The sequence below is a fragment of the Drosophila pseudoobscura genome, chromosome 4 (genome assembly GCF_009870125.1).
Source record: "Drosophila pseudoobscura strain MV-25-SWS-2005 chromosome 4, UCI_Dpse_MV25, whole genome shotgun sequence".
In the NCBI taxonomy this organism is placed as follows: domain Eukaryota; kingdom Metazoa; phylum Arthropoda; class Insecta; order Diptera; family Drosophilidae; genus Drosophila; species Drosophila pseudoobscura.
The window spans coordinates 2,124,737-2,152,574 of NC_046681.1; the positions used below are offsets into that span (position 1 = coordinate 2,124,737).

Below are 27,838 nucleotides of genomic sequence, written 5' to 3' on the forward strand. Positions count from 1 at the left end.
TTTTGAGATATACGTTTTATAGTGAGATCTAACAGGAGTGCGGTACCAAATTTAGTTACTCTAGCCTTAATAGTCTTTGAGATTTGTGGATGCCCCAGATTTTCGTCCTTTGCGGGGGCGGAAGGGGGTGTGGCGAAATTTTGACACGAAACGGTCAAGTTCCGATATCACAGGAGTGTGAATACCAAATTTGATTGCTCTAGCTTTTATGGGTTCTGAGATCCTTGAACTCATATTTTGCAATTGGCAAAACCGACCATGAAACCTGTGTGTTAGAGAGAGAAACAGAGCGAAAAAGAGTGAAATTGTTTTCTTAATTCTGGCTATAATAAAAATACGATCCAATTCATATTCTGCAGTCTAAAAGATATGGTCATCTTCTACGATTCTGCGTTTTTAGTTTTCTCGTATAGCCGAAATTGTGGATGCAACAGATTTTCGCCCTTTGTGGGTTCGGAAAGAGGCGGGGCGAAGTTTTGAAATATCTTTGTAGCAGTGACACATCACAGAAGTCTGTATCCAAAACATCGTTGCTTTAGCTCTTATAGTCTCTGAGATCTAGGCGCTAATCGGGATGGACAGACGGACGGACGGACGGACAGACGGACAGACAGACATGGCTCAATCGACATACTGCATCCCAAGAATCGAAATAAGCTGTAAACTTTGGCGTTGGCACCCTATAATACTCTTCCCTTCACACGAATACTCAAACGTTTGGGTAAATGTTCATTTACTTTTCAAACCCAAGTGCCGGCGGCACACCAATAGAACATAAGAAGAAACAAACATAAAGACCCCGGAATAGGCATAAGTAGGAATAAGACCCATTAGTACATAAGAGACAAAATACTTGAAGACCTGCCATGCTATTACAATAAAAATAAACAAACAAACAAAATAAAACAAAAAAGAAACATAAAACCACACCTACAGATGATAATGGCCAGTGTGCCAATATCATCTCCACCAACGGTCACACCAGCATTACCAGCTAATCCGCACAAGACGCGTTAGGAACACGCAAGTACGGCTCAGTTCGGCTCCGGCCAGTGGGTAGGTAAGCATTGGTGGCGACAACCAACAGCTCAAGCGATCCTTACATCCCGCTCGAGGTGTACTTCATCCTCCGCCACCCCTCCCTCTCGGAGTGTACTTCACCCTCCGCATCCTCACTTCTTCTCGGAGCGCACTTAAGCCTCCACAGCGCATCTTCTCCTCGGAACGCACTTAAACCTCCGCAACCTATATCAACACCGACCGGACGATCAGAAGGAAGATACGAGCCCCTACTAAACTCTGCGCCGGATTTTTCTAAACATCGTTGCTTCAGTTGGGTGATTGCAAATGTATGTTAGGCGGTAGCTCTTAAGCGGTAACGCGGTACCAACTTCATTGTCTCTTCCTATTTCAATTTTATGATCTATTTATTTCCCTATTTACAATACTTGTATTTATAACGGCTGAATTGAAATTTTGGCCGGCTAATCGATCTGATCTCGAAACGTATTTGTCTGTCTTGGTCATGTTTGGCTTGTCGGGAGATGGAGAAAAAAATTAGCACTTTCATGAGACAGGGGTTTCGAGCTGGGTTTCTGGATGTCCGGATACAATTCGTGGCTCTCAACGATACATTTCTACCATTGAATAGAAGTTTGTTCTCGGCATAATGATACCAATCTCTTGCAACCTAATCCGATTGGTACGCCTGCCTCCCACCTTCATCCATCGGAACCATTTGTTACTCCGAGTGGTGATGGCTCGCCGTTAGCAGTAAATCCGCCAACGGCAGCTCCGGGTTTTTTACACCTAGCATGTGCTTCCTTCGAGCATCCTAGTTCCCATCAGCATCAGCTCCTAGTGCGGATGTATTGGTTGCTGGTGATGTCTTGCCAAATTCTGCTCCACCCGTTGCTGCCAATGTTTCTGCCCCAGGACCGAGATCTCTTTTGGGAGTGGCTCCACCATCTCGATCTCGCTCGGGACTTCCACTTTGAGCAGTGGACCCTCGGAAAGCAAGTTTCCCGTCATATTCCTGAGGCTACAACGGAGGATGTTAAACAACATCTTTCTCTAAACTTAACTCTTCGCCTGATAATATAGTTGTGACTAAATTTACATTTAAACATGAGCGCAAAATATCATCCTTTAAAATTCTTCTCTCTGATTCTTTACTATCTAAATGTCTTGAACCGTCAATGGCCTGAGCATACAATTATGCACAAGTTCCTTCACAAATATTCGAACTCGAGTCCCAGAATTACCGAACCTGCTGCTCCAAAAAACTGATGTTCCATATTTATATTCACTATCAGAACGTTCGCAGTTTCTTGGTCTTTTGATTTCGATGCCATCGCTTTTACCGAATTCTGGCTTAACTCTTCTGTCAATGATCATGAAATTTTCATTGATAGTTACACTATTTATATAATAGACCGCTCATCTTTCGCTGATGGGGTTTTGATTGAAGTTAAATCTGATTTCTTATCTGAGTTATTCCCATTCAATAACATCCATGGAATTTAATTTATTGCAGTCAAAGATCGTGTTGATTCGGCATTTTGTTATTAAACCTGCTCCTACATTCCTCCCAGGTCTGATGCTGAGGTTTACTTAAACCATTTCTCAGCAATTAATACTGTCGTATCTGCATTAGGTTGCAATGAACATATTATTGTCATGGGGGACTTTAACCTCCCTTTTCTTTCTTGGCTGCCTTGGGATGACGCTAACCTGTTGTTTCCCAATTGCCACAATGACTTTATCAATGGGCTAACGGATATTTCCTTTGGGATAGACTTCTTGACCTCACGTTTGTTAACGATGCTTCTCTAGCTACGAGATCCAGAGCAAGCCCAATATCATTTATACTTAAAAAATAACAAATCCAGGCTCTATAAAAAGTACCAGACGTAGGGCTCCACGTTGGCCTTAGCACTATAATCCTCCGCTCCCTCTCTGTTCTTTGCCGTCAATAGTCAGTGCTGTAATCAATACCTTGCACAATGTAGTACACAACTTTCGTAGTAATCCTAAAAAATTCTTTTAGTTCATTAACTCGAAGGAAGCTAACTTCTCTTCACTACCAGAACAAAACAGAAGCTTCAGCTGTTGGTATTGCAAATTTATTTGCTACCTTTTTCCAAACAACGGTCTGATATTTACAACGCGTCCACTCCGGATACCTCAGGATAACAGTAGTCCCCTAGCAAACCCTTGACCTTCCTCTTCAACCTCTCTTTGGAACAGTCTTGTCTCCCAGTAATTTGGAATGAGTCCTACATCATTCCGCTTCACAAAAAAGGTTCAAGATCAAATATTGAAAACTATCGTGGTAACGCAAATCTTTCCGCCATCCCGAAGCCTCTTAAGTTCCTGGTCACCCGGCAACTGCAACATCTTGTTGCAGCTTGATATCTCCGTTGCAACACGGTTTTTTCAGACATCGTTCAACATGGACTAACCTTCTTCAGTTTTCTAACCTAATTTACCGTGGTTTTCAAAGTGTTTTGCAGACGGATGTAGTTTTTACGGACTTCAAGGCATTCGATTCTGTGAACCATGCTCTGCTTATTCACAAGCTCGAGGGTTCCCAACGAATCTTCGAGATTGGATTTTGGGGCCCTGAACACAAATCGAATGTCAGAATTGCTCCCACTTCCAAAAACCAATATGATCGAAACATGGTTCAAGCTCGTTTGAAAAATTCATCAGATTTGCTTTAAACTCGGGGGATTTTGGGGTCGCTGATTACGAATTAGATGTCACCTAATGCGATAAAGTATTCAGAACTTTGATTTGTGTTCCGGACCTCAAAATACATAGGGATATATTTTTTGAGGGGCTGTGTAATTTAAGATTCAACATCGGATCACTATATTAAAAATATTCGTAATATAAACACTCAGTGAAGAAACAAGTACTTTTGAGTACTAATATTAATCTACGTTCAATGTTGCATGACACTTAGAAGTTGATCAGATGTTCGTTATGCATAGAAGCAAGTATTTCCAAGCATATGAGCTATATATCTATATATAGAAGATTATAATTTTCAGAGAGTAAAAGAGTAGAAGAGAGCACTAAGACTTAGACAAAAATTTTGTTTGCATGTTTTCATTTACCAATATGAGAACTATCTGTTGAGGAACAGCAAGTTTACTTCAAGTAAGTTTATTTTATTTTAGTAGTCGTCAAACTCCAAGGACATATTATTCTGTTCATCGATGTTAGATTTATTGTTTATGATTAGTTAAACTGATCTCTAATACAACAATTGAAAATTGTTGAAAATAAAAATAAAAAAATAAAACCTTGATAGCACAAGTCTCAAAGGAAATGAAATGAAACAATTTATTGGAATCACGGCAAAGGCTGCGGAAAGATTCATGGTCAGAGTAGTTAGAAAGACAGAGTTGAAATTGAAAAGGAAAGTAATGCCTAGTAAGGTTGGACGGCACAGCAAAACTAAAAAGGCTTGTGAGAGCAGTGGAATCGACCTCACCAGAGAAAAGTTTGTGGAGAAAGAGAATTCCATGCAAATCCTACGGATTTTAATGAGACTCAGCCGATTGTAATTATTGTTGTTTAAATAAATACAAATTTTAGTGTAACATTCGTAAGTTGATAAGAAATAGCGTTTCATTACGGGCTTTTATATTAATTGAAAATATGCAGACTTTTACGTGAAAGGTAAAAGATGGATAGATACGGTAGCAACCAAGAATAATATGTGTATGTTTTGTGAAAAATGTGTTTTATAATAGGTTATGCATGCACTATAAATATCTTTTTTGGGTACCTCTATATATTTACATTATGTCTATATATCTACATAATATATATAAATATATATATATTATATATATATATATATATGTATATATATATATGTATATATATATATATAAGTATACGTATATATGTATCATGTATATATTTATTTATATCTATATGTATGCACGTATAATGTTTAGATACATGCAAATTAAATGGATGTTGCGAATGTGTCTGACTTTGGTTTGAGCAAATTTAGTTAGTCTAAAGTAAGCAATTCTTAAGGTAAGGAGCTATTATATTTACTATGTCCGGGTTTTAATATCTAGCCTTCATAAGACTGTATGACTTCGACTCTTCCTCAACTCATCGTTTGATTTTCTAATTTCAGCACTTTTATGCGGATTAAGAAAATAGAAATACCATCATAATGGCTTATTCATGGGATAACCGTGTAGATTTTGTTGTGCGGTACATGTATGGTAAGTTTGAAAGACTGTAATACTTACGATGCAATAAGATACTAAAACTTAATTAATTAATTTTTTTTTAAATAATAAGTAAGTGTTATAATCGGGTTTCCCAGCCATGGTATAGCTTTCGAGATTTTCAAAATCTGAAAATTATCGATTCGGAATTTTATGATTAAGTATATACCCGATTTTATTAAATGAAAAAGGCAATGCCCGGAATAAGAAAAATTGACAATCCGTTATCGATTCAGGAGACTTTGGGGGCGAGCAACACCTTAAAGAGTCAATGTCCGAAGTCGATACATATCCATATCCTGACTTTAAATTGTTGTATGAAAAGTAGAGCACAATCTTAACATTACCTTTAAATACGGCTGAGTGAAGCAATTTAAATTGTACATTGTGACAGGTGTCAAAGAAAAAGGGATTTGGGATCTTATTGGTGGAAAAAAGTTCTAGTACAGGAAGTTCAAACACCATTTCAATACAGAGATAAAAAAATAGGTAACCTCTAACTAACACAAAAAGCACAACATTAAGAAAAGGCAACAGGCTAAGACAGCACTTATAAATAGAATATTGGAACACTCAGACGAAACGATTGGTTAGAGATAGATAGAGATGAAATAAAACAAAAACAATTACACGCATTTAGCATTCTGACTGTTTTGCCACAAAAAATTCTTAATTTGTGTTCAAAATAAATCTCCATCCACACACGAAAAACCAGCCTTATCAAAGCAAACAAATAATAATTAAAAATATTAGTCAGTCGAACAACAATTTAGTACATGATTTAAAGAAAGATTGTCTATACAAGATGAGAACAAAAAAACGCGTTCATTCGGTAAGAAATCTAAAATACAGCTCAATAGCTATTTGTATTATGTAAAACACTTAGACTAAGACTACGTTTACGCTCTTGCTGTTCAAGAATAAAACTACTGTAAACATGAGAGAGAGGGCCACTGAAAAAATTCTTGAAGAAAATTTTAAAACCATCTGCAAGTATATAAAGTGGCACCCTTTTTTACGATTGTTTTTTATGTATGTTGCTTTGTATGTATATGTTTTGATTACAAACTATCCGACCAATTGGCCATCAAGTATTAATTGCAAACTTGTTCATAATTTTAAACTAGTGAAGTTCATACAGCTATAGATAACGATCACGACAATAAAAGAATTTACGACAAAATAAATATTGAAAGTTTAAATTTTTTATTTCCGAACCAAACTTTCTATTCGAAAAAGGAAGATACGATAATTTCATTCAGTGGTGGGAAAGTTAGTTGGTCTTCCTCCCTTTCGTCTTCCTAGATTTTATTTAACCGAAGTACCTAATCCTACATTTATACTGACACCAAAACTTTAATAGCATAACTTAAGTTTTCAGATATAAAAATAACTATTTACATTTCCCTTTTCGTTTTTAGATATAGATAATAACGGATTTTTGGATCAAAATGACTTCCTTTGCATGGCAGTAAGAGCATGCGTGGTTGAAGGAAAGGGAGATTGTAGCAGTTCTCGGCTGGATGACTATAAAAAACTTATGACCAATTTATGGGATGAAATTTCAGCCATTGCTGACGATGATAAGGTATGGTAAAATAAATAATCATTTTAAAAAGTTTTCCAACTTGCACAGCACAACTTACACAGTGCTAAATAATTATTGCTTTGCCTTGCGTTTTGCATTACAGCAAGGCATCGGTGCTTAATAACATTGTGAGCTCCTCGAAGAAGTTTTTAGAATGAATTGCTAAATGTATTTTTATAGCTTAAAAATGTATTTGGTTAAAAAGTGTCAAATTATATGAAAATACAGTAGAATCCGGTTATAACGACACTGAAGGGACCGACGATTTTACGTCGTTATACCCAAAAGAAGTTCTAATCAAAAGGAGCAAAAACAATTTTTTTATTTTTGTTTTATGATTGTTATAATAGGTTTTACAATAAAACGAGGGCCAACGTTGTGAGTTGTTGCTGCGACCTCAACTTTACATTTATTTCCGAAACACAGCTATGAAGCTTAGCTCAAATTAGCATTCGTAAATCCAAGCATACGTATGTGTAATTTTGACTTTTACCTCCCCATCTGTAGTTCGTAGTCTTATCCCATTCGGAGGGCACACATTTCCGTGAAATATGCCGTTTCTTATTATTGATTGAGAAGAACTTGCGGCCAAGTCAACACATATTCGTTTTGATTCATTATGCCTCTAATAGTAAGATTTTCATGTCCCGAGTCCAACTCATTTTAATCTAACGTCTAGCGCAGCAAAAAACGATCCATCGACTGAATGACTCCCTAACATGGAAAAGATAACGAGCTTATCCGAGGATTAGGATGTCATGCCGGATCTACTAAATATAGTCAGTCTTCGCAAAGAGTTATTCGGAAGTTATTATTAAACTTGGTACTGTATGTTGTAAATAATTAATGGTCCAACGATTCCGAAACTTGAATAATCGTTTCCATTCATTATACATGTGTACACTAATTAAGCATAAATCTTTAATTTTAATATATTACATTTGCTTAACTCCTCCGAAATGGCTCGACCGATTTTCGTGAAATTTTGTGTGTTTATCGGTGAGGTCTGCGCATCGGCATCATCACGATCAGACCACTCCTTCGGGTACCTCCCAAACACATATCCTTTTTTTTATACCCGAAGGAGTGGTCTTATCGGGTTAAGATTTGGTATACATTATTTTTTTACACGCCCTTATGTTTTGACAAAGTTTTATTCAGATTGATTAAAGATTGATTAGATTAAAGGAAGTGATATGGCTGTGTTTAGAATTAAAAATACTAATGTAAATCTGGAGCTGCATCTGTAAAACCCAGAAAATTGTTACTACGATTGCCAAGGTAATAGCCAATAGCATTAAATGTAAATGTGGCGTCATGAAATTTAAAGAAAATGGTATGAAAAATATTAAATTGAATAAAACTTTTTCAAGCACATATGAAATCTCAGTAGGCCGAAACCAAAATTCGATCCTGGGGTTTGAATATTGAGTATGAAATCAGAGACAAAACGTATCGGAAGCGAAAACATCTAAAAAAAAATTATAATCGAAAGCCCATAAAATTTCAAGAAAATCGGTTTAGCCATTTCGAAGAAGTTCAATTCAGGGACCGTAAATAATCATTATTTTTTTTTTTTATAAAAAAATCGTTTATATTTAATGGACCTAGAAAAACACTATTTACACCAAAATCTTTATTTTTGTACAATCTCTGCATTGCCGCCATGATTTGTAAACTTTTGATTTTTAAGATTTTCTTCACAGATAATCAATATTTTTGAGTAATTTGATAAAACTTAGACTTAATCATTATTCTTGATAAAAAAAAAAATAAAACTCAAAAATAATTATTATGATTTTTATTTTTTTCGCTTAAAATAAAACTCAACAGGAATTTACGGCTTCTGTGTTAGAATGTTCGCCAATATTATTGCATATCCTTGTCAAAAGACCATAAAGCTACACCCTGTGCTAAAATTTTCTTTTTGAAAATACATTAAAATTTTTTGTTATTTTTGGTTTTGTTGTCGGAAATATGTTTAATTAGTTGTCGCGCTTAAGCTGCTTGAGCAAGGCTGTGCTATTGCACTAGTCTGAAATATTAATTTTTAATATGTTATGGTATATGTATATAAATGATATTAATACTAACGATAGCTGCAGCTGAGTAGAGTGACTTGAAAAGGCTTGTTAATACCCTGGAACCGGCATACCTTGCAACAGTAAATTTACAAAGCACTCAATTATTCATGGGTGACTTCTACAAGCTATGGCTGGAGCTCAAGCTCACTGTGGCAGCAGCAATTACCAGTGAAAGCCAAGCTTAGAGCCAGTTCATCTGTGACAGAGAGGAGAGCCTTTTGGGGTGCGATGCAATTGTTTGCAGTATCTACTTGGATCCACGGATAAGACGAGTATTGCTGCAGAACCCAATAAGCCTGATGTTCGCCAGAGCTCAGTTAAAGCAGGTTTCCTTTCTTTTAATTTGAAAGAACCCGTTAGTATTTATATCATTTATATACATATAACATAACATATTAAAAATTAATATTTCAGATTGGTGCAATAGCACAGCCTTGCTCAAGCAGCTCAAGCGCAACAACTAATTAAACGTATTTCCGACAGCAAAACCAATAATAACAAAAAATTTTAATGTATTTTCAAAAAGAAAATTTTAGCGCAGGGTGTAGCTTTGTGGTCCTTTGACAAGGATATGCAATAATATTGGCGAACATTCTATCACAGAAGCCGTAAATTCCTGTTGAGTTTTATTTTAAGCGAAAAAAATAAAAATCATAGATAATCATTATTTTTGAGTTTTATTTTTTTTTATCAAGAGTAATGATTAAGTCTAAGTTTTATCAAATTACTCAAAAATAATGCTTATCTGTGAAGAAAATCGTAAAAAATTGAAATACGTTCATTACCAAGTAATTTTTATTATATAACTTATAATGATTACGGTCCCTGGTTCAATTAAAACATTGTAACCCCAGAATTTAATACATTTGAGCAATGCCAATAAGACGCAGAGCGGCCAATTTGAGTCGTCAAACGATCAATTCTAGAACCATTCGAGATATACATAAGAGTACGAATTTCAGGTAAACAAATCCAAGAAAACAATGCAGATGAGCGTGTGCGCATGACGCAGATTCGTGAATCACAATCGCAAGAGGACCGAGATGAACGAAATCCACAAAGGCAACTAGAACGGGGAGTATCGCTCAGATAAATAGTCGACAGACGTAGAGGAATTGACCAACAACGCAACGCATCGCTTCGACTAGCAAAACAAGTTCGCAAATTCTTTTTTTTATAATATTGCTTAATGTACGAGAATGGTTCTTACGGAGAAAAAAATTTTAAAAAAAATTGCCTGAAAAAATTAAAAAAAAACAGAACTTTTCTATACAGTCTACACTACAAATATCGCATTATATTTTGACAAGCTGTAGACCTCTATGAGTTTTCAATCAAGATGATAAATCCCTTACAACCCCTTTTCTATATTTGCATACAAAAATTGCTATAACGTCTCTTTGCTGTAAACGTCTCTTTACTACTAAATTTAAATACCAAAAATTTCTATCAAATTAAAAAGTGTTACTGAATGCATTTTTAAAGTCCTGCAATTTGTTGATACGTCAAGGTATTACATTTAAGCAAGAATATGCGTGTCATGTTGCGAAATTATCAATCTGGAGACATATTCTCTAAACAACTCATTGATATTGCTAATGGCAAATTTCCTATAGATGTGCCTACAGGCTGCATCACCTTTTCTGAGAGTTTTTGTAAGTTAGCGCAATCAAAAGCTGAACTTATTCAAAAAGTGTTTCCATTTGTTGTTCAAAATTACTTATTAAATGATTGGTTGAGCGAACAAGAACAAGCAATCATATTGAAAGGAAAGTATAAAGGAGAAGACCTTTCGATACCCGCATCCCAATGATTCCGACTGTCGTACCATTCGAGTCTAAACGACTGCAGATTCCAGTACGGCTTGCTTTCGCTATAACTATAAACAAATCCCAGGGGCAGTCCCAAAGTGCGTGTGTATGTTGCCTGTTCCCGTATTGGAACACCATCTTCTCTGTTCATTTACACGCCAGGTAATCAAACAAAAAATATCTGGTACCATACAGTACACAATAAAGTATAAAAGTTTACAGCAAAGTATACAATAAAAATGAAACTGAATCTATAATATAAAAATTAATAGTTAACTTTTATTTTTTGTCATAATCAATGTAATATTTGAATTACAAAAAAAATGAAAGAGTTGACTGTTAGGCTGTACGAAGTTCGCGGGTCAGCTCGTTATACCCGATACTCAAAATAAGTATTGGGGCATATTAGATTTGTGGTGAGAATGGATGTGTGTAACGTCTCGAAGGAATCGTTTCCGACCCCATAAAGTATATATATTCTTGATCAGCATCAATAGCCGAGTCGATTGAGCCCTGTCTGTCTGTCCGTCTGTCAGCGCCTAGTGCCGACTATAAGAGCCAGAGCAACGACAATTTAAATCCGGACTTCTGTGATATGTCACTGTTACTTCGGTTCGTTCTGCTGGTCGGCTTTGCCTATTGCAAAATATGAGTTCCTAGATCTCAGAGACTATAAGAGATAGAGCAACAAAATTTTTGATCCACACTCCTGTGATATCGGACCTTGACCGTTTCGTGTCAAAATTTCGCCACACCCCCTTCCGCCCCCGCAAAGGACGAAAATCTGGGGCATCCACAAATCTCAGAGACTATTAAGGCTAGAGTAACTAAATTTGGTACCGCACTCCTGTTAGATCTCACTATAAAACGTATATCTCAAAATTTCGCCCCACCCCCTTCCGCCCCCACAAAGGGGCATCTGTTGCATCCACAATATTGCACATTCGAGAAAACTAAAAACGCAGAATAATAGACAACGACCATATCTATCAGATTGCTGAATCTGGATCAGATCAGATCATTTTTATAGCCAAAAGGAACAAATCAATTTGCAGTGGCTATGCAGCGCCCGACGTCACGCACAGACCGATTTTCTGTCTCTCTCGCACGCACTCTTTGTCGTGTCGTTTAATATTAATGGCGTCTGCCGGAGGAGAGCCATACTGACATAGTATCGGGTATAACTGTAGAGTTGCGGTGTCCGCAGCAACTCACAACGTTCCCCCTCGTTTTTGTATATATTTTAAAATATATATTTTTTTTTGTTATATATTTTTTAGGATGGAAAAATATCTAATCAAGAGTTTAAAGATGCGGTCAAGAAAACTTGTGTGGGCAAAAAGTATGAAGAATTCCCCCAGGTAAGAGCTGAATTCGACGTTAAGTTACACGCTATTTCAATTCTTTTATTTCTCTCCTCACTTATGAAAATATTAAAATTTCATCGGCATAACGTTTCCTTATGCCTGATAGCTTTTGACGAAGCTAGAGGTATTAGGTAATTGTCAGTTAACTAAATTAATTCCGTCAACTAAAAAAATGTTATCAAGAATTTAGTCATGTTAAATATTACACAAAATGGTTTTGTAATTGGTTGTGGGTACCCTTAAAAAATCAGCTAAAACCGAAAAAACATGAAAGGAAAGCACAGCAAAGAAAGAGAAAATTAAATTTTTGTATTTTAAGAGCTTTTATTTACACCAAGAATAAAAAGAGATAGCACGTTTTCCCATTGACTATGTTAAATGATTTTTTCAGTGTTAACTTAGCTAAAATCACGTGAACTGCATAGAAAAATTTCTTAAATACGTACTGAACGAAACTACGCAGTTTTCAACCAGTTTAGCATTAATTAAAATTTAAAAAATCGCACTTCAAAAAAGTTACTTTTAAATTTTTTGTATTACACTATTTTCTTTATTATGCTCATAGCTACTGCAAAAATGTATATATTTGTTTCGTTATCAGTAAGAAAACCTTGTCAACAATCACGAATCACAACACTCAGATCTGTAGCGTCTGCTTGCGTCCATAACTAGGGAGTGCCCACAGCCAGCACACCTCCCCTAAATATACACAAGTAAATTTAATTTTTTGTATACCCGATACTTAAAATGAGTATTGGGGTATATTAAATTTGTGGTGAAAATGGATGTGTGTAACGTCCAGAAGGAATCGTTTCCGACCCCATAAAGTATATATATTCTTGATCAGCATCAATAGCCGAGTCGATTGAGCCATGTCTGTCTGTCCGTCTGTCCGTCCCCTTCAGCGCCTAATGCTCACAGATTATAAGAGCTAGAGCAACGATGTTTCGGATCCAGACTTCTGTGATATGTCACTGCTACAAAAATATTTCAAAACTTTGCCCCGCCCACTTCCGCCCCCACAAAGGGCGAAAATCTGTGGCATCCACAATTTTAAAGATACAAGAAAACCAAAAACGCAGAATCGTAAAAGATGACTATATCTTCTAGTGTGCAAAATCTGAACCAAATTGTATAATTATTATAGCCAGAATCACGAAAACAATTTCACTCTTTCTCGCTCTGTCTCACTCTAACACACAGGTTTCATGGTCGGTTTTGCCAATTGCAAAATATGAGTTCAAGGATCTCAGAACCCATAAAAGCTAGAGCAACCAAATTTGGTATCCACACTCCTGTGATATCGGACCTTGACCGTTTGTGTCGCATAGTACGAAAATCTGGGGCAACCACAAATCTCAGAGACTATTAAGGCTAGAGTAACCAAATTTGGTACACACACTCCTTTAAGAAGTCACTATAAAACGTATATCTCAAAATTTCGCCCCACCCCCTTCCGCCCCCACAAAGGGGCATCTGTTGCATCCACAATATTGCACATTCGAGAAAACTAAAAACGCAGAATAATAGACAACGACCATATCTATCAGATTGCTGAATCTGGATCAGATCAGATCATTTTTATAGCCAAAAGGAACAAATCAATTTGCAGTGGCTATGCAGCGCCCGACGTCACGCACAGACCGATTTTCTGTCTCTCTCGCACGCACTCTTTGTCGTGTTCGGAAAACTTTAAGTTGGGGTCTAACATAACACCCAGATCATCCACCATTCTCTCAAGAGAACCACCAAATAGGGTATAAAGAGCCAACAAAGGGCTAGAACGATGAAATGTCATAACTTTGCATTTCGAGGCATTAAGGTGTAACAAGTTTTCACAACACCATGACTGAAAGTTATTGAAATCGGATTGCAAGCGAGAATGGAATGAAATGTCCTTATACTGGACACAGAGTTTAACATCATCCGCATACATAAGTACTCGAGAGTATGTTAATACTGAAGGCAAGTCATTAATAAAGAGTGTGAAGAGTAAGGGGCCTAGATGGCTGCCCTGTGGTACTCCCGAAGAAACCTTTACTGGTAAAGAGAGGGAGTTTTTGAAGAGGACTCTTTGAGACCTAGAACAAAGATAGCTAGAAATCCATCTCAGGAGGTTGGGCGGGAACCCTAAAATGTCAAGTTTATGCGCTAAAAGGGAATGGTTTACAGAGTCGAATGCTTTACTAAAGTCGGTGTAAATAACATCCGTCTGTAAGTTACCTTGAAAGCCTTTAATAATGAAAGATGTAAACTCTAACAAGTTCGTGGTGGTTGATCGCCGCCTTATAAATCCATGCTGAGTTAGAGATATAAGTGACTTGCGGAGATGTTGCAAGTGCGGCGTTAAAACCTTCTCAAGCAATTTGGGAATAGCGGATAACTTTGCTATACCTCTATAATTTTTTGAGTCAGATTTGCTACCTTTTTTATGGACAGGAATTATAAACGATTTCTTCCAGATCGGAGGGAAGCAAGAAGAATTGATGGGCAGGGTGAATAGTTTAAGCAAGGGTCCACACAGAGCCTTGGCACAGTACCTGAGTACACAACCTGGAACCACGTCTGGACCCTGTGAAAACACCGGCTTAACTTGTCGAAGATCACGAAGTAAAAAACATTCATTTAACAAGGGATTGAAAATGCCGTTCGACCTCGGTAAACCGTATGGATACGGATGACCAGAGTAGCTTTCCTTAGAATAGGTGGTTTGAAAAAATTAATCAAAAAGATCGGCAATTGCCTGATCATTGTTTGCCGACGTATTACGAAATGATTGCGAGGATGGGTGTGCGGACGTTCTACGCTTACTGTTTATGAAGCAGTAAAACTGTCTAGGGTCCTGAGAAAAACGTATCCTGCATTGAGATAGGTAGTTCTTATAGCATTGTGCATTAAGAACTGAAAAGTTTGACCGAGCTATTACATATCGAGAGTGAGAAGTAGAATAACCAACTTCCTTAAATTTTTTATAAAATCTTGATTATAAGTTTTTTAGGCTGGATAACTCTTTGGTAAACCAAGGGGGTTTTCCAGATCTAATCAGACAAGAAAGCGGGACACAAGAATCAAAAAATGTGCCAAGAGCATTGTAAAAAATGTTTGTGCCTTTTATGACATCAGTGCACAAGTACAAAGCGGACCAACCAAATCCCTAATGAGGTTATTAAGCTTCGCAACTCGGCTTTACGAAAGCAGCGGTCACGTTCAGGTCGTCTACTCCACCGATCCAATAAAGTTGGTCCTATATCTAGCGACACTTCGAAAGTAGGATTGTAGGCGTCTTCAGGTATAGTGAGCGGAAGGGCTCAGATTAACATCACTATGCTCGGATCCGATACAAAGCACAGATCAAGCAATCGACCCAAGGAGTTTTTCACATGATTGTCTTGAGACAAGGACAGGCCAAGCAAGCCGTCAACAAAGTCATGTTGTGACATGGGCACTAGGTTACTAGACCCGATTACCGAAGACCAAACAGTTCCTGGCAAGTTGAAGTCACGAAGAACTATCATATGATCTTTATCTGATAGCGAGGAAGAAACAGCGGCTAAAGCGGACAAGTGCTGCTCATAAATAGAGATATCCGAAGAAGGTTGAATATACGAGCAAGTAATGAATAAAGCGGAAGCGGGAAGAATCAGTTTTACACACAGAAATTTCAGTTCCTGTTGAACCTGGACTGTGAAGTGTTCCGACGTGATGTTAGAGTCCACTGCAATCAGAACCCCTCCTGCACGTCGAGACGAACGGTCCTTTCTAAAAAATGTGTACCGACCTGCCAACACCTTGGAACTGAAAATATCCGGCTTTAACCAGGTTTCAGTAAACACAATAACGTGGGAATCAATTGCAACACTATCCCAGAAAAGAAGGCCGAGCTTACTATGTAACCCTTTAACATTCTGATAAGTTACTAAAAGAGAAGTTTTTTGGAAGGGTGGAAGCAGGCCGAGAAGATGAGGAAGAGGAAGTTGAGGTTGAGGGTGGCACACTGGAATGATTTGTAAGAGTTATGGGGGGCCTATTCATCTTCTTAGCCTTAAACTCCTTCACCACCAAATGCTCCGGCCAAAATTTGTCGGATGAAATTGTGTCAAATTGAGTTGTCAGGTCCGGTTGGTGGAGGTCCGGAACTTCTGATCACTGGTGGGATTGGAATAGACGGGACAGCTAGCGAACTTGCGGACACCACGGACACGGACGCTATCTCTTGCTTAAGCCGATTGTGTTTTTTTCTTGCTCCCGCATTCTCCGCCCTTTGCCTAAATATCATACAACATTGTTGTGATTTTGTTTTGATATATCATCGCATCTCTTTAATTTGATTCTACTTTGTGTTAACCACCAGTGTTTTATTTGTAAACAAGTGTTTAATATAAATTCAATATTTGCAACGTAACGCATCGGACTCGTGCAGGCAATTTGTTATTGTTTTTTGCCCAGTCTGCTTTTCGTTATCGCTTCTTCGGTGTGCACTGTTCTCGCGCATCAGCGTTTGCATCGCCCACACTCTCTCGTGAGCATAAGCGGGCTGCTCGCATTGTTGCTTTCACTCTCTCTGGATTGCCTATACTCTCCCTCTCTGTGGACTTTTCTTTTGTGTCTCTGCTTTGGTGAGTTTACTGCTCGTTTTGTTCACTTCGTTGGATCATCTGCTGTGAATTATTGCTGCTGCAGCTGATTGTCTGGCTCACTCTGCTGTCTGCTCTCCCATTTTACCTGCGCTCCCACTCCGTTCTTTTATTATTCGTGCACAGTGATTCTACTGCTGTCAATAATGGCAATCGTTTGTAGTGCAAAGAAATGTGAATTCGGTGGTGTAATCATTGGTCATTCATTTCTTAGCTGCTGGCTGTGCGACAATTTTGCTCACATAAAATGTGCTGGTGGTGGAAATTTTGGTCGGCTAAATGATCTGATCTCGAAACGCATGAACCTGTCTTGGTCATGCCTGGCTTGTCGGGACATTGAGGCCGAAATGCGCACATTTATGAGACAGACTCGAACTGGGTTTCTGGATGTCCGGAAACAATTTTTCATCTGAGTTATTCCCATTCAATAACATCCATGGAATTAAATTTGTTGCAGTCAAAGCTCGTGTTGGCTCCGCATTTTTCTATTTAACCTGCTCTTACATTCCTCCCAGGTCTGATGCTGAGCTTTACTTACACCACCTCTCAGCATTTAATACTGTTGTTTCTGCAATGATCGAATTATTGTCATGGGGGATTTTAACCTCCCATTTCTTTCTTGGCTGCCTTGTGATGACGCTAACCTGTTGTTTCCCAATTGCCATAATGACTTTATCAATGGGCTAACGGATATTTCCCTTGTCCAAATTAATACCGTTAAACACATTTGGGACAGACTTCTTGACCTCGTTTTTGTTAACGATGCTTCTCTTGCTACGGTATCTAGAGCAAGCCCAATATCACTCCCTGAAGATCCTTACCATCCAACTTTGTTGATATCCCTGGAGTGTACACAATCTGGAGCTGCTGACAGTTCCATGGCTCCTTGTCACATAAAGTGTTTTCGCAAAACAAACTTTATCGATTTAGATCTACATCTCTCGCGTGTTGATTGCTCGTTTCTTTCATTGCCGAACATAGATGCAACTGTTAACTCGTTTTATAGTTCTATTTACTCCGCCCTTAATACTCTTGTTCCAGATATCACTGTACCTGTATCGTCCAAGCGTCCCTGGTTCTCCAAGTATTTGTCATACTGAAAAAATAATACATCCCGGCTCTATAAAAAGTACCAGAAATCGGGCTCCACGTCGGCCTTAGCTCTATACTCCTCCGCTCGCTTTCTGTTCCTTGTCGTCAATAGTCAGTGTTATAATCATTACCTTTCACAAAGTAGTAGTAACTTCCGTAGAGATCCTAAAAAATTCTATTCGTTCATTAACTCTAAGCGTAAGTCAAATGCTTTTCCTCCGTCCCTTCATTACCAGAACAAAACAGAAGCTTCTGCTGTTGGTATTGCAAATTTATTCGCTACCTTTTTCTAAACAACGTACTCGTCTCAAATTTACAACGCATCCAATCCGTATCCGTACCAGCTACCTCAAGCTAACAGCATTTTTCTGCCCATTTTCGAGGAAAGCGTTTTTCTGGAAGGTTTGTCATCTATGGACATATCGTTTTCTGCGGGTCCAGATAAGGTACCAAGTTGCATCTTAAAACACTGTGCCCAGTCCCTTTGCAAACCCTTGACCTTTCTCTTCAACCTCTCCTTGGAACAGTCTTGTCTTCCAGTAATTTGGAATGAGTCCTACATCATTCCGCTTCACAAAAAAGGTTCAAGATCAAACATTGAAAACTATCGTGGTATCGCAAAGCTTTCCGCCATCCCGAAGCTTCTTGAGTTCCTGGTCACACGGCAACTGCAACATCTTTGTTGCAGCTTGATATCTCCGTTGCAACACGGTTTTTTCAGACATCGTTCAACATCGACTAACCTTCTTGAGTTTTCTAACCTAATCCACCGTGGTTTTCAAATTGGTTTGCAGAAGGATGTAGTTTTTATGGACTTCAGCAAGGCATTCGATTCTGTGAACCATTCTCTGCTTATTCACAAGCTCTCTTTATTAGGGTTCCCAATGAATCTTCAAGATTGGATTTTGTCCTATCGCTCTAACCGTACTCAACGTGTTTTGTTTTCTAACGTGTTGTCAAATACTGTTAATGTGACTTCAGGTGTGCCACAGGGAATTCATCTGGGCCCGCTTCTGTTTATTTTATTTGTGAATGACCTTCCTCAAGTTATAGCATACTCTACTACACTAATGTATGCTGATGATGTTAAAATCTGTCTTTCTTACTCTGATTGGTATTTGCACACGCGCCTTTAACTTGATCTAAGTGAACTACTATTGTGGTGTTCAACGAATCTTCTTTTTCTGAACCTTTCCAAATGCAAAATGCAAATATGACATTTTACCGTCGTGCTCCTCATTTTGTCCCATATGTTCTAGGAAATCATGTCCTTGAGCGAATTTCGAGTTCAAATGACCTCGGAGTCCTTTTTGATCATAAGATGTGTTTTAACACCCATATAGCTGTAACTGTAAATAAAGCTAAGGGTGTTTTAGCGTTCATCAAGCGTTGGTCCAAGGAGTTTGACGACCTGTACGTTACGAAACAACTGTACATCTCGTTAGTACGTCCTATATTGGAGTATTGTTATTGTGTGTGGAGCCCGCAGTATATAGAGCAGCAGGTTGTTATTGAATCCGTGCAAAATCAATTTTTAATTTTTTCCCTTCGCAACTTTAACTGGGACTCGGGTAGAATCTTGCCACCCTACCGGTCTAGGCTAAATCTTATTGACCTGCCGTCGTTGCACCATCGCATAATATGTAATGGCGTAATGTTCGTTCACAAGCCCCTTCTCGGGACTGTTGACTCCCAAACTCTCTTGGGTGAGATTGACTTGGCCGTTCCATCTAGACCTACCCGCACTTTTAGGCCTATCCGTCTACCCATACGTAGGTCTAATTATGCTGATGCTATAATTATAGCTCCCTCTGCCAAACCCTATCCCCTGAACTGTCTCTTAAACTAATTGCATGCAATATTTATAATCACTTAAATTTAGCTAACTTTTAACTTAAATTTTTCCGCCTTTAGCAACTAAGTACCATTATTAACAGATAATTAGTTAATTTAATATAGAAATAAATAAAATATGTCACTGCTACTTCCGCATCCACAAAAGGCGAAAATCTGTCGCATCCACAATTTCAAAGATATTCGAAAACAGAAATATTACGTGCTCTAACAGTAAAAGCAAACAACATAATTTTTATCAGTGATATTATTTTATAATCAAAAATACAAAACACATTCCTGATTATAAAAAAAATAAAAATAATAGCACTTATTTTATCTAAATAACTCAATGTGAAGAAAATATGCTACGGAAGCATGGAATACACCAAAATCTTATTTTAGTCGTATTAAGCGATATCAGAAATAAACTTAAATTTACGATTTATATAACATAAATAATTTTTAATGTTTATTGTTATTGTTTGAGATGCCAAGCTTTTTTGGCACCTATGTGTTTCAAAAATGAAAAGAGATTTTGGGTTAATCTTTATAATTCGTATTTAATCTTGGTGGCTTAGCGGAAGCCGATTGCTTGCTATTGCCAGATAAACTTTACGCGAGATCGATATGCAACCAATGCGCAGAGGGGTTAGCATAGAACTAAACTATAGACGACGGCGTTAGATCAAAGTGACTGCCGAAGTGGCGGCAGCAGAGAGCCCCTTTAGCGGGAGAGCGCAGCAGCTCTGCAGAAAGTCAACGCTTTACAACATACATATGTAGGCGGCTCTCTATGCTCATACAATAATAATAATTTTAAAGTTACGGTTATTCTTCAGCGGCTGGCCCGAACATACTCCCCCCGTTGGGAGCTAGTCTCTCAACAGATTCCTTAAGGGGCAGCAAACATAGCCGAGTGACGGCCCTCCTGATGTTTCCTGAGGATGTCTTCAGGTCAGCGACGCGACACACTCCGTCCTTGCCGAAAACGACATCGACCACTCTAGCCAGTGGCCAACGCATTGGAGGAAGATTTTCGTCCTTCACCAGAACGAGGTCGTTCTTGCAGATGTTTTGCGCGGGGGTGCGCCACTTCGCGCGCTCTTGCAAAAGAGTGAGATACTCTTCGCGCCAACGGCTCCAAAATATTTGTTGTAGTTGGGTGACCCGCTGCCAGCCATCCAGACGATTGTAGTTCAGCTTCGTTAGGTCAGGCTCGAGGATTTGCTCATGGGGGCCACCTAAAAGCAGATGAGCAGGAGTCAAAACGTCTAAATCATCAGGATTTTCTGAAAGCGAGAGCAAAGGGCGAGAGTTAACAATTGCAGTAATCTGACAGATCAGAGTGCGCAGCTCGTCGAAGCTAAGCACAGATGGTCCAACTGAGCGGTACAGGTGATATTTTGCGGTCTTCACGGCCGCTTCCCACAACCCGCCAAAATGCGGAGAGCGAGGTGGGATGAAACGCCAGTCGATCGAGTCAGCCAAGCAGGATTCGTGGACCTCCTTCATATGCGGTTCGCTCAGACAAAGCTTCTTTAGCTCCAGAAGCTCGTTCTTGGCCCCAACGAAGTTTGTCGCATTGTCCGACCAAATTTGACTTGGCCTTCCACGAATGGAAGTAAAACGCTTTAGTGCGCCTAGAAACGACGCAGTGGTCAAATCCTTTACGAGTTCCATGTGTATAGCCTTGGAAGTGAAGCAGATGAATACGCTAATGTAGCACTTGATCGGAGGCCTTGTGCGGATTTCTGATCGGTAGAAAAAAGGTCCACAGTAGTCTACTCCAGTGACTTCAAAAGCTCGAGATCCTTCCAAACGTTCCTTAGGTAGGTCTCCCATGATGTGTTCGACCATGCGCGGCCTAGTCCTGAAGCATCTCACACATCTGCTGACGACCCTTGACACTGCCTTAACACCTCCAATGGGCCAATATTCCAGCCGAATTATGGATAGCAAGGCGCGAGGTCCGGCATGGAGGTTTCTTTCATGATAATATCTTATCAGCGCAAAGGTAATGGAATGTCCCTTTGGCAAAATGAGCGGGTTCTGAGCGTCAAATCCTAGCGATGAGTTGCCAAGACGACCTCCAACTCTAAGTAGTCCAGAATGATCGATGAACGGGTTGAGCGAACTAATAGAACTGGATTTCATGACTTGACCATTGCGCCGAATCTCCTTTATGTCCATCCACAAATTTGCCAGCTGAATGTGTCGAATTAGAAGATGCGTTCCTTGCCGAATATCAGAAACGGTGAGTCCTGGATGCCTAAGACGATGTATAAATTTATGCATGTAGGCGAATGTGCGCTGCATGCGAAAGAATGAATTCGCAAATTTGCATCCGGACGTGAGATCGGCATGTGGAGACGTGATTAGCAATCCTCTCTTGCGAAGCTCCAAAGTTGCTATGTTGTTAGACGGAGATAAAGGCCACTTATCCTTGGAGCCTAGCAAAAAGGATGGGCCGTGAAACCATAGCTCTGACTGGATAAGATGGTTGGGATGCGAGCCTCTCGAGAGAATATCAGCAGGATTTAAAGATGTGGGAACATAGCGCCATTCCATGGCTGCCGTCAGCTCCTGAATTGATCGAATTGAATCGATTTGGCACGAAAACTTGAATTTGGCTGGCTTGTCCCTAATCCAAGATAATGCTGTTGACGAATCCGACCAGCAATAGAACCGACCTGTAAAGATTCCCATGTCCTTTACATTCTGCATGATTTTTGCAAGCAAATGGGCTCCACTTAATTCCAGCTTAGGAATCGATATAGTCTTTAGCGGCGCCACTCGCGACTTTGAGCACAAAACGTGGCTCGAAGACTGGGCTTCCCTGGACACGATATACACGCAAGCGCCATATGCTTCTAAGCTGGCATCACAGAATCCGTGAACTTCTGTAGCCACACTAGAACGAAGAACCAAGCGAGGAAATGAGATCCGAGAAATGCTTGCCAAACTATTTCTCAAGTCCATCCAATTTGAATGCAACGCTGAGGGTAGGCTTTCATCCCAATCCAAATTTTCTCTCCAAAGCTGCTGAAGGAAGATTTTGCACCTGACAATGACTGGATTTATCAATCCAAGAGGGTCGTAGAACCGCGCAATCGTAGATAAAACCGACCGCTTTGATGGCTTTGAGTTTGTGTCCAGTGCGGACAAGGCAAAAAGCAGCTGATCCGAAACAGGGTCCCACGCTAAGCCGAGAGTTTTGGCTATGTCGCTTCCATCATTAAACTTTAGGAACTTCTCTATGTCATCTTCAGGGGTTCCCTCAAGTACTTCCTGGTGACTGGAGCACCATTTCCTAAGTCTAAAGTTACCACGGGACAGTAAAGCTGATGTTTGGTGCATCTTTTCCATGACCTGTGCGACTGAATTACCGCCCGAAATAAGGTCATCCACGTAAAACTCCTGCCGCAGAGCAGCTGAGCCAAGAGGGTAGGATTCACCCTCGTCGATGGCCAGCTGGTGCATTGCGCGGACCGCTAGAAATGATGCAGCCCTCGTCCCGTATGTGACGGTGTCTAATGTGTAGACTTGAACCTCGGACTCGATGGAATCTCGCCATAGGATGCATTGATACAAATTGTCGGGTGGAGACACTCGTACGCAGCGGTACATTTTACAAATGTCCCCAGTGAGTGCGACTGGATATGTTCGAAAGCGAATCAATATGTTGAACAATGCAGGCTGAATAACAGGGCCTGTCATCATCACATCATTTAGAGAATATCCAGTTGATGTAGCTGCGGATCCATCGAATACGACACGGAGTTTTGTCGTCGTACTGTCCTCCTTTAGGACACAGTGATGAGGCAAGAAATATTTGCAGAGGCTACGGGAGTCAGGGTTGACTTGTTGCATATGATGCAAATCAATGTACGCCCTCATAAAGGCGGAATACCGCTCCTTGAGTGTAGGATTACGCTCCAGTTTTCGCTCCAGACTGATGAACCGTCGATAAGCCTGAGCATAAGATTCTCCTAAACGATCAGTATTGTTATTTAGCGGCAGACGAACTGCATACTCCCCGGATGGCAACCGTGAAAGGTGGCTTACGAAATGTGCTTCACAACCGTCTTCTTCTTTGGTATTCAACCCAACCTCCACACAATTCTCGACTTCCCAAAACATACGAAGAGTTTTATCCAACCTTGCTTCCATCTCAGCTATCGAATTTGGACAATTGTGCGTGGCCAAAAGCGCCGAGCTTGATACCTTCTGTCCACCACCAGATACGATCCACCCAAGCCGGGTCTTCTGCAGAAGAGGCAGTCCATCGGTGAGTTTGATTTGCCCTACGCAGAGGAGATCATAAAAAACGCTCGCACCAATGAGAAGATCAACCCGTTGAGGATTGAAAAATGCAGGATCAGCGAGCTGAATGTTAGATGGAATACGCCAATCGGATACATTTACTGCCATACTTGGTTGAGAATCGGTAATCGTGGGGGCGATGAGAGCAGTAAGCGTAGTTGTGTAAGCAGAGGTGCGAGAATGCATACAAATGCTTATGGTGGATCCCTCAGTAGAAACGCTGGTATCGCCCAGCCCAGACACAAGTGCAGACGATTGAGTTCTCCTAAGCTGAAGCTGCTGGGCGAACCTGGATGTGACGAGATGCAGCTGCGATCCTGAATCTAAGATGGCACGACAAGGAACTAAAACGCCAGACCGATTCTTCACGAGAACCACGGCTGTAGCCAGAAGCACGACATCAGAGTGAAGACCTTGGGCAGCAAGAGAGGTAGACGAAGGTAGAGACGAGCTGCTAGCAGAATTTTGAGCAACGGAAAGAGTGTCCGGTTGAACGGCCAGATCGGGAGGAGTAATACCTGGGCAGCCTTGTGTTTTGGGCTGCATACTAACGAAGTGCAACAAACTATGATGCCTACCGCCGCATACTCGACATTTTCCACTATTGCATGCGCGGGTCCGGTGCCCCGGTTTTAGGCAATTTAAGCATAGGGAAAGCTTCTTCACTTCTTTGTGGCGCAGCAACGGTGAGAGATTTTCGAATATCTTGCACGAGTATATTCCATGGCCCACTGAGTGGCAAAAGACGCATACAGACGGGTCGGCGGAAGAGTTGGAAGCTACAAACGTTTTCTTAACATGCGTATAGGAATGGTTTTTTCCCACCTGATCGCTACTAGCGTGTGTCGCTGTAGCATATTCCAATCGCTCCATTTTCTGGCAGCGTTGCTGCAAGAATTCGAAGAATTCCTCTGCGGTAGGTATAGCATCGTCTTCGAATCCAACTTCTGCAGCAGCATGTTGATAACCATGAATCCCGAAATCTCCTCAGCAGTTCCCAATGTCTGCAACGCTCGCATGTGTAAATTGACTGCATCCGAAAACTCCCGAAGCCTTTTAGCAGAAGGCGAGTCTACCCTCTTTAGCCCAAGAATCTTCTTGATGTGTGCCTGGAAAACAAGTCTTTTGTTATTAAAGCGTTTATTAAGTATATCCAGAGCCGCACGATAATTGGCACTGGAGAGCTCCAACGATCGAACCGAATCCAAAGCCGCATCAGCGAGGCAAGAGCGAAGGTGCTGGAATTTCTCGATGTCACTGAGATCCGCATCCGCTTCAATCACCGATTTGAACATTGCCATAAAATCCGAGAACTCGACGTATCCACCAGAAAACTTCGGCACCTTCAGCTCAGGAAGTCGCTGCTTGTGAGCCATGATGATGGTACTATGTCCGGAATGGCTTGGCAGAGTCGTTGAATGGGCAGCGGCGTGTGACTGGCTTACTTCAACAGCAGCCAGCAACTCAGCTTTCAACGATATGAAAAGAGTATCGAAGATTTCGCGCAGCTCACTCCCAATCTCGTTTTGATCGAGAGCCTCCAACTCATTATGGGCCTTATTAAATTCCTCTCGAATTTCTGTCAACATATCAAGGCGCACCTCGACTTCCGCGGCGGTCAGCTTATCGATTTTATTCCCCGCGAAGGATTCGCCAAGCCTGTGCAATCGATCATATAATGACTGACTTTTACGTTTATACAGACTCAGTCTGGAATCAGCCAACACAATATTTCCGCCCGCGCCTGTATTTGGATCGTTGTCCATGTTAACCGTTGTGCAATCGACACAACAACGGAAAATGAAATACCGCTTAAGCGACGATGTATAGACGCGAGAGCGAGAATGCAAGACACGAAAAGTCAAGAACCGCGGCTGCAGCTGCGCAGAGAATGAGAGATTCGACGCTTAAAGTACCGGAATTTGTCTATAAATATTCCAGCCGCACTCTCACTGAATTTGCACTTTAAACTGTTTTTAATGTGCACACAAATGTATTTGTTGGTAGTTAAACTACCCAACAACACAATATTGTATAATTAATAAGTGTTTTAACGGAACGCGATTAAGCAATGGTTTTATATCACGTCGGGGTCACCAATGTTTGAGATGCCAAGCTTTTTTGGCACCTATGTGTTTCAAAAATGAAAAGAGATTTTGGGTTAATCTTTATAATTCGTATTTAATCTTGGTGGCTTAGCGGAAGCCGATTGCTTGCTATTGCCAGATAAACTTTACGCGAGATCGATATGCAACCAATGCGCAGAGGGGTTAGCATAGAACTAAACTATAGACGACGGCGTTAGATCAAAGTGACTGCCGAAGTGGCGGCAGCAGATCAAAGTAGTTGCCGAAGTGGCGGCGGCAGAGAGCCCCTTTAGCGGGAGAGCGCAGCAGCTCTGCAGAAAGTCAACGCTTTACAACATACATATGTAGGCGGCTCTCTATGCTCATACAATAATAATAATTTTAAAGTTACGGTTATTCTTCAGCGGCTGGCCCGAACAGTTATATTTCAATTTTTTTTAACGTTCCCTGATAAAAATTAATTTAATTAATTAATGCACACACTAATTGCTCACTCACAAAACTACTTTTCATCTTTGTGGAGATAATGTTTTTTATCCCCAATCGGCCGACTAATTATTTCGAATTAAATAAAACTCGGCGCAGAAATAAAATTACGATATGTTCTTTAATGCGTGACATCCAAATTGCAAGTGTGGCTTGCCTGCCCTTTACATGGCCGCTCCGATCGCTGAGCGCAGCTTCGCTCGGCTGACGTCGGTAGGCAGACGCAAAGCGGAGATAGCGAAGAGCGAGCTGGCAGAGAGCGCTTAACAGGGCAAGCACGCGCAAAGCTTTAACAAACAAATGAGTGACATAGACATAAGTAACAAACAAAATAAGCGGCTGACGGCCAAGAATTAGGTGCTATTTGGCAAGCAACTAATCGGCTGGGTTCTGCTCCGAACAATCTTTTTTCCGCTAAGGCCCCACTGTGCATCGTTTAAATAGCTTTCTCTCCCTCTCCCTTTCCAACAACGAACTATCATCCGACTGTTATCTAAATATTTGGGAGAAGGATATTACCACGCATAGGGGTATAACAAACTATATTTTTGTATCTTTTTTTGCAGGCGATGAGAGCATTCATTGAATCCAACTTTAAACTGCTGGATATAGATAGTGATGGAATAGTGGGAGTAAAAGAATATCGTTATAACTGTATAACAAGAGTAGCCATCGATGATATTTCCCCCATAGACAAAGCGTTCGAAACGTTACTGAATGTGAGCAATCATATAATGAAAAATGAATTATAATTTATATTTTAATTGAACATTTTTCTCCCTAGGATGAAGATCGAAAGCGCGGAGGCCTCTCATTAGAACGCTATAAGGAACTTTATGGTCAATTTTTGGGAAACACAGCTGATAACCATCCAGCAGTAAACCTTTTTGGTCCTTTATAATCACTTAAAATTTAATTGTCTTCGCTGTTGTTCAACTACTATTTTATTAAGTTTTATTTGTAATTACTATGACTATAAATTTACTACCACTAAGATATAAAGCATTCACATCATTTTGTGTAGAATCGTCAGATAAAGAGTTCGTTAACTTTAAATTTGTATAACTAGATAGGTCAATTTGCTCTCAGAAGTTTAAAATAGTATACAAATATATGTTGATTTGCTCTCATAAAAAGGCTCTTAAGTAATTTGCCCCACTCTCGAAACCTGCAAGATGTAATTATATTGTTGCGTTATAAAGAAATTGTAATAAGCTTAGCCAACAAAATAAATCAATACTTAAATACCAGCTAAACTAAAAAAAA

At 39.9% G+C, this 27,838-nt stretch overlaps 1 protein-coding gene across 1 annotated transcript; it reads left to right on the top strand.

Moving 5' to 3' along the window:
- The first annotated feature begins 4,973 nt into the window (after window positions 1-4,973).
- Window positions 4,974-27,838, top strand: LOC26532607 (sarcoplasmic calcium-binding protein, beta chain-like). The gene is made up of 6 exons (XM_033380247.1): window positions 4,974-5,061; window positions 5,168-5,258; window positions 6,686-6,852; window positions 12,028-12,108; window positions 27,139-27,291; window positions 27,357-27,838. The coding sequence occupies exons 2-6, from the start codon at window positions 5,207-5,209 to the stop codon at window positions 27,471-27,473; spliced, it is 570 nt and encodes a 189-aa protein (XP_033236138.1). The 5' UTR covers window positions 4,974-5,061; window positions 5,168-5,206; the 3' UTR covers window positions 27,474-27,838.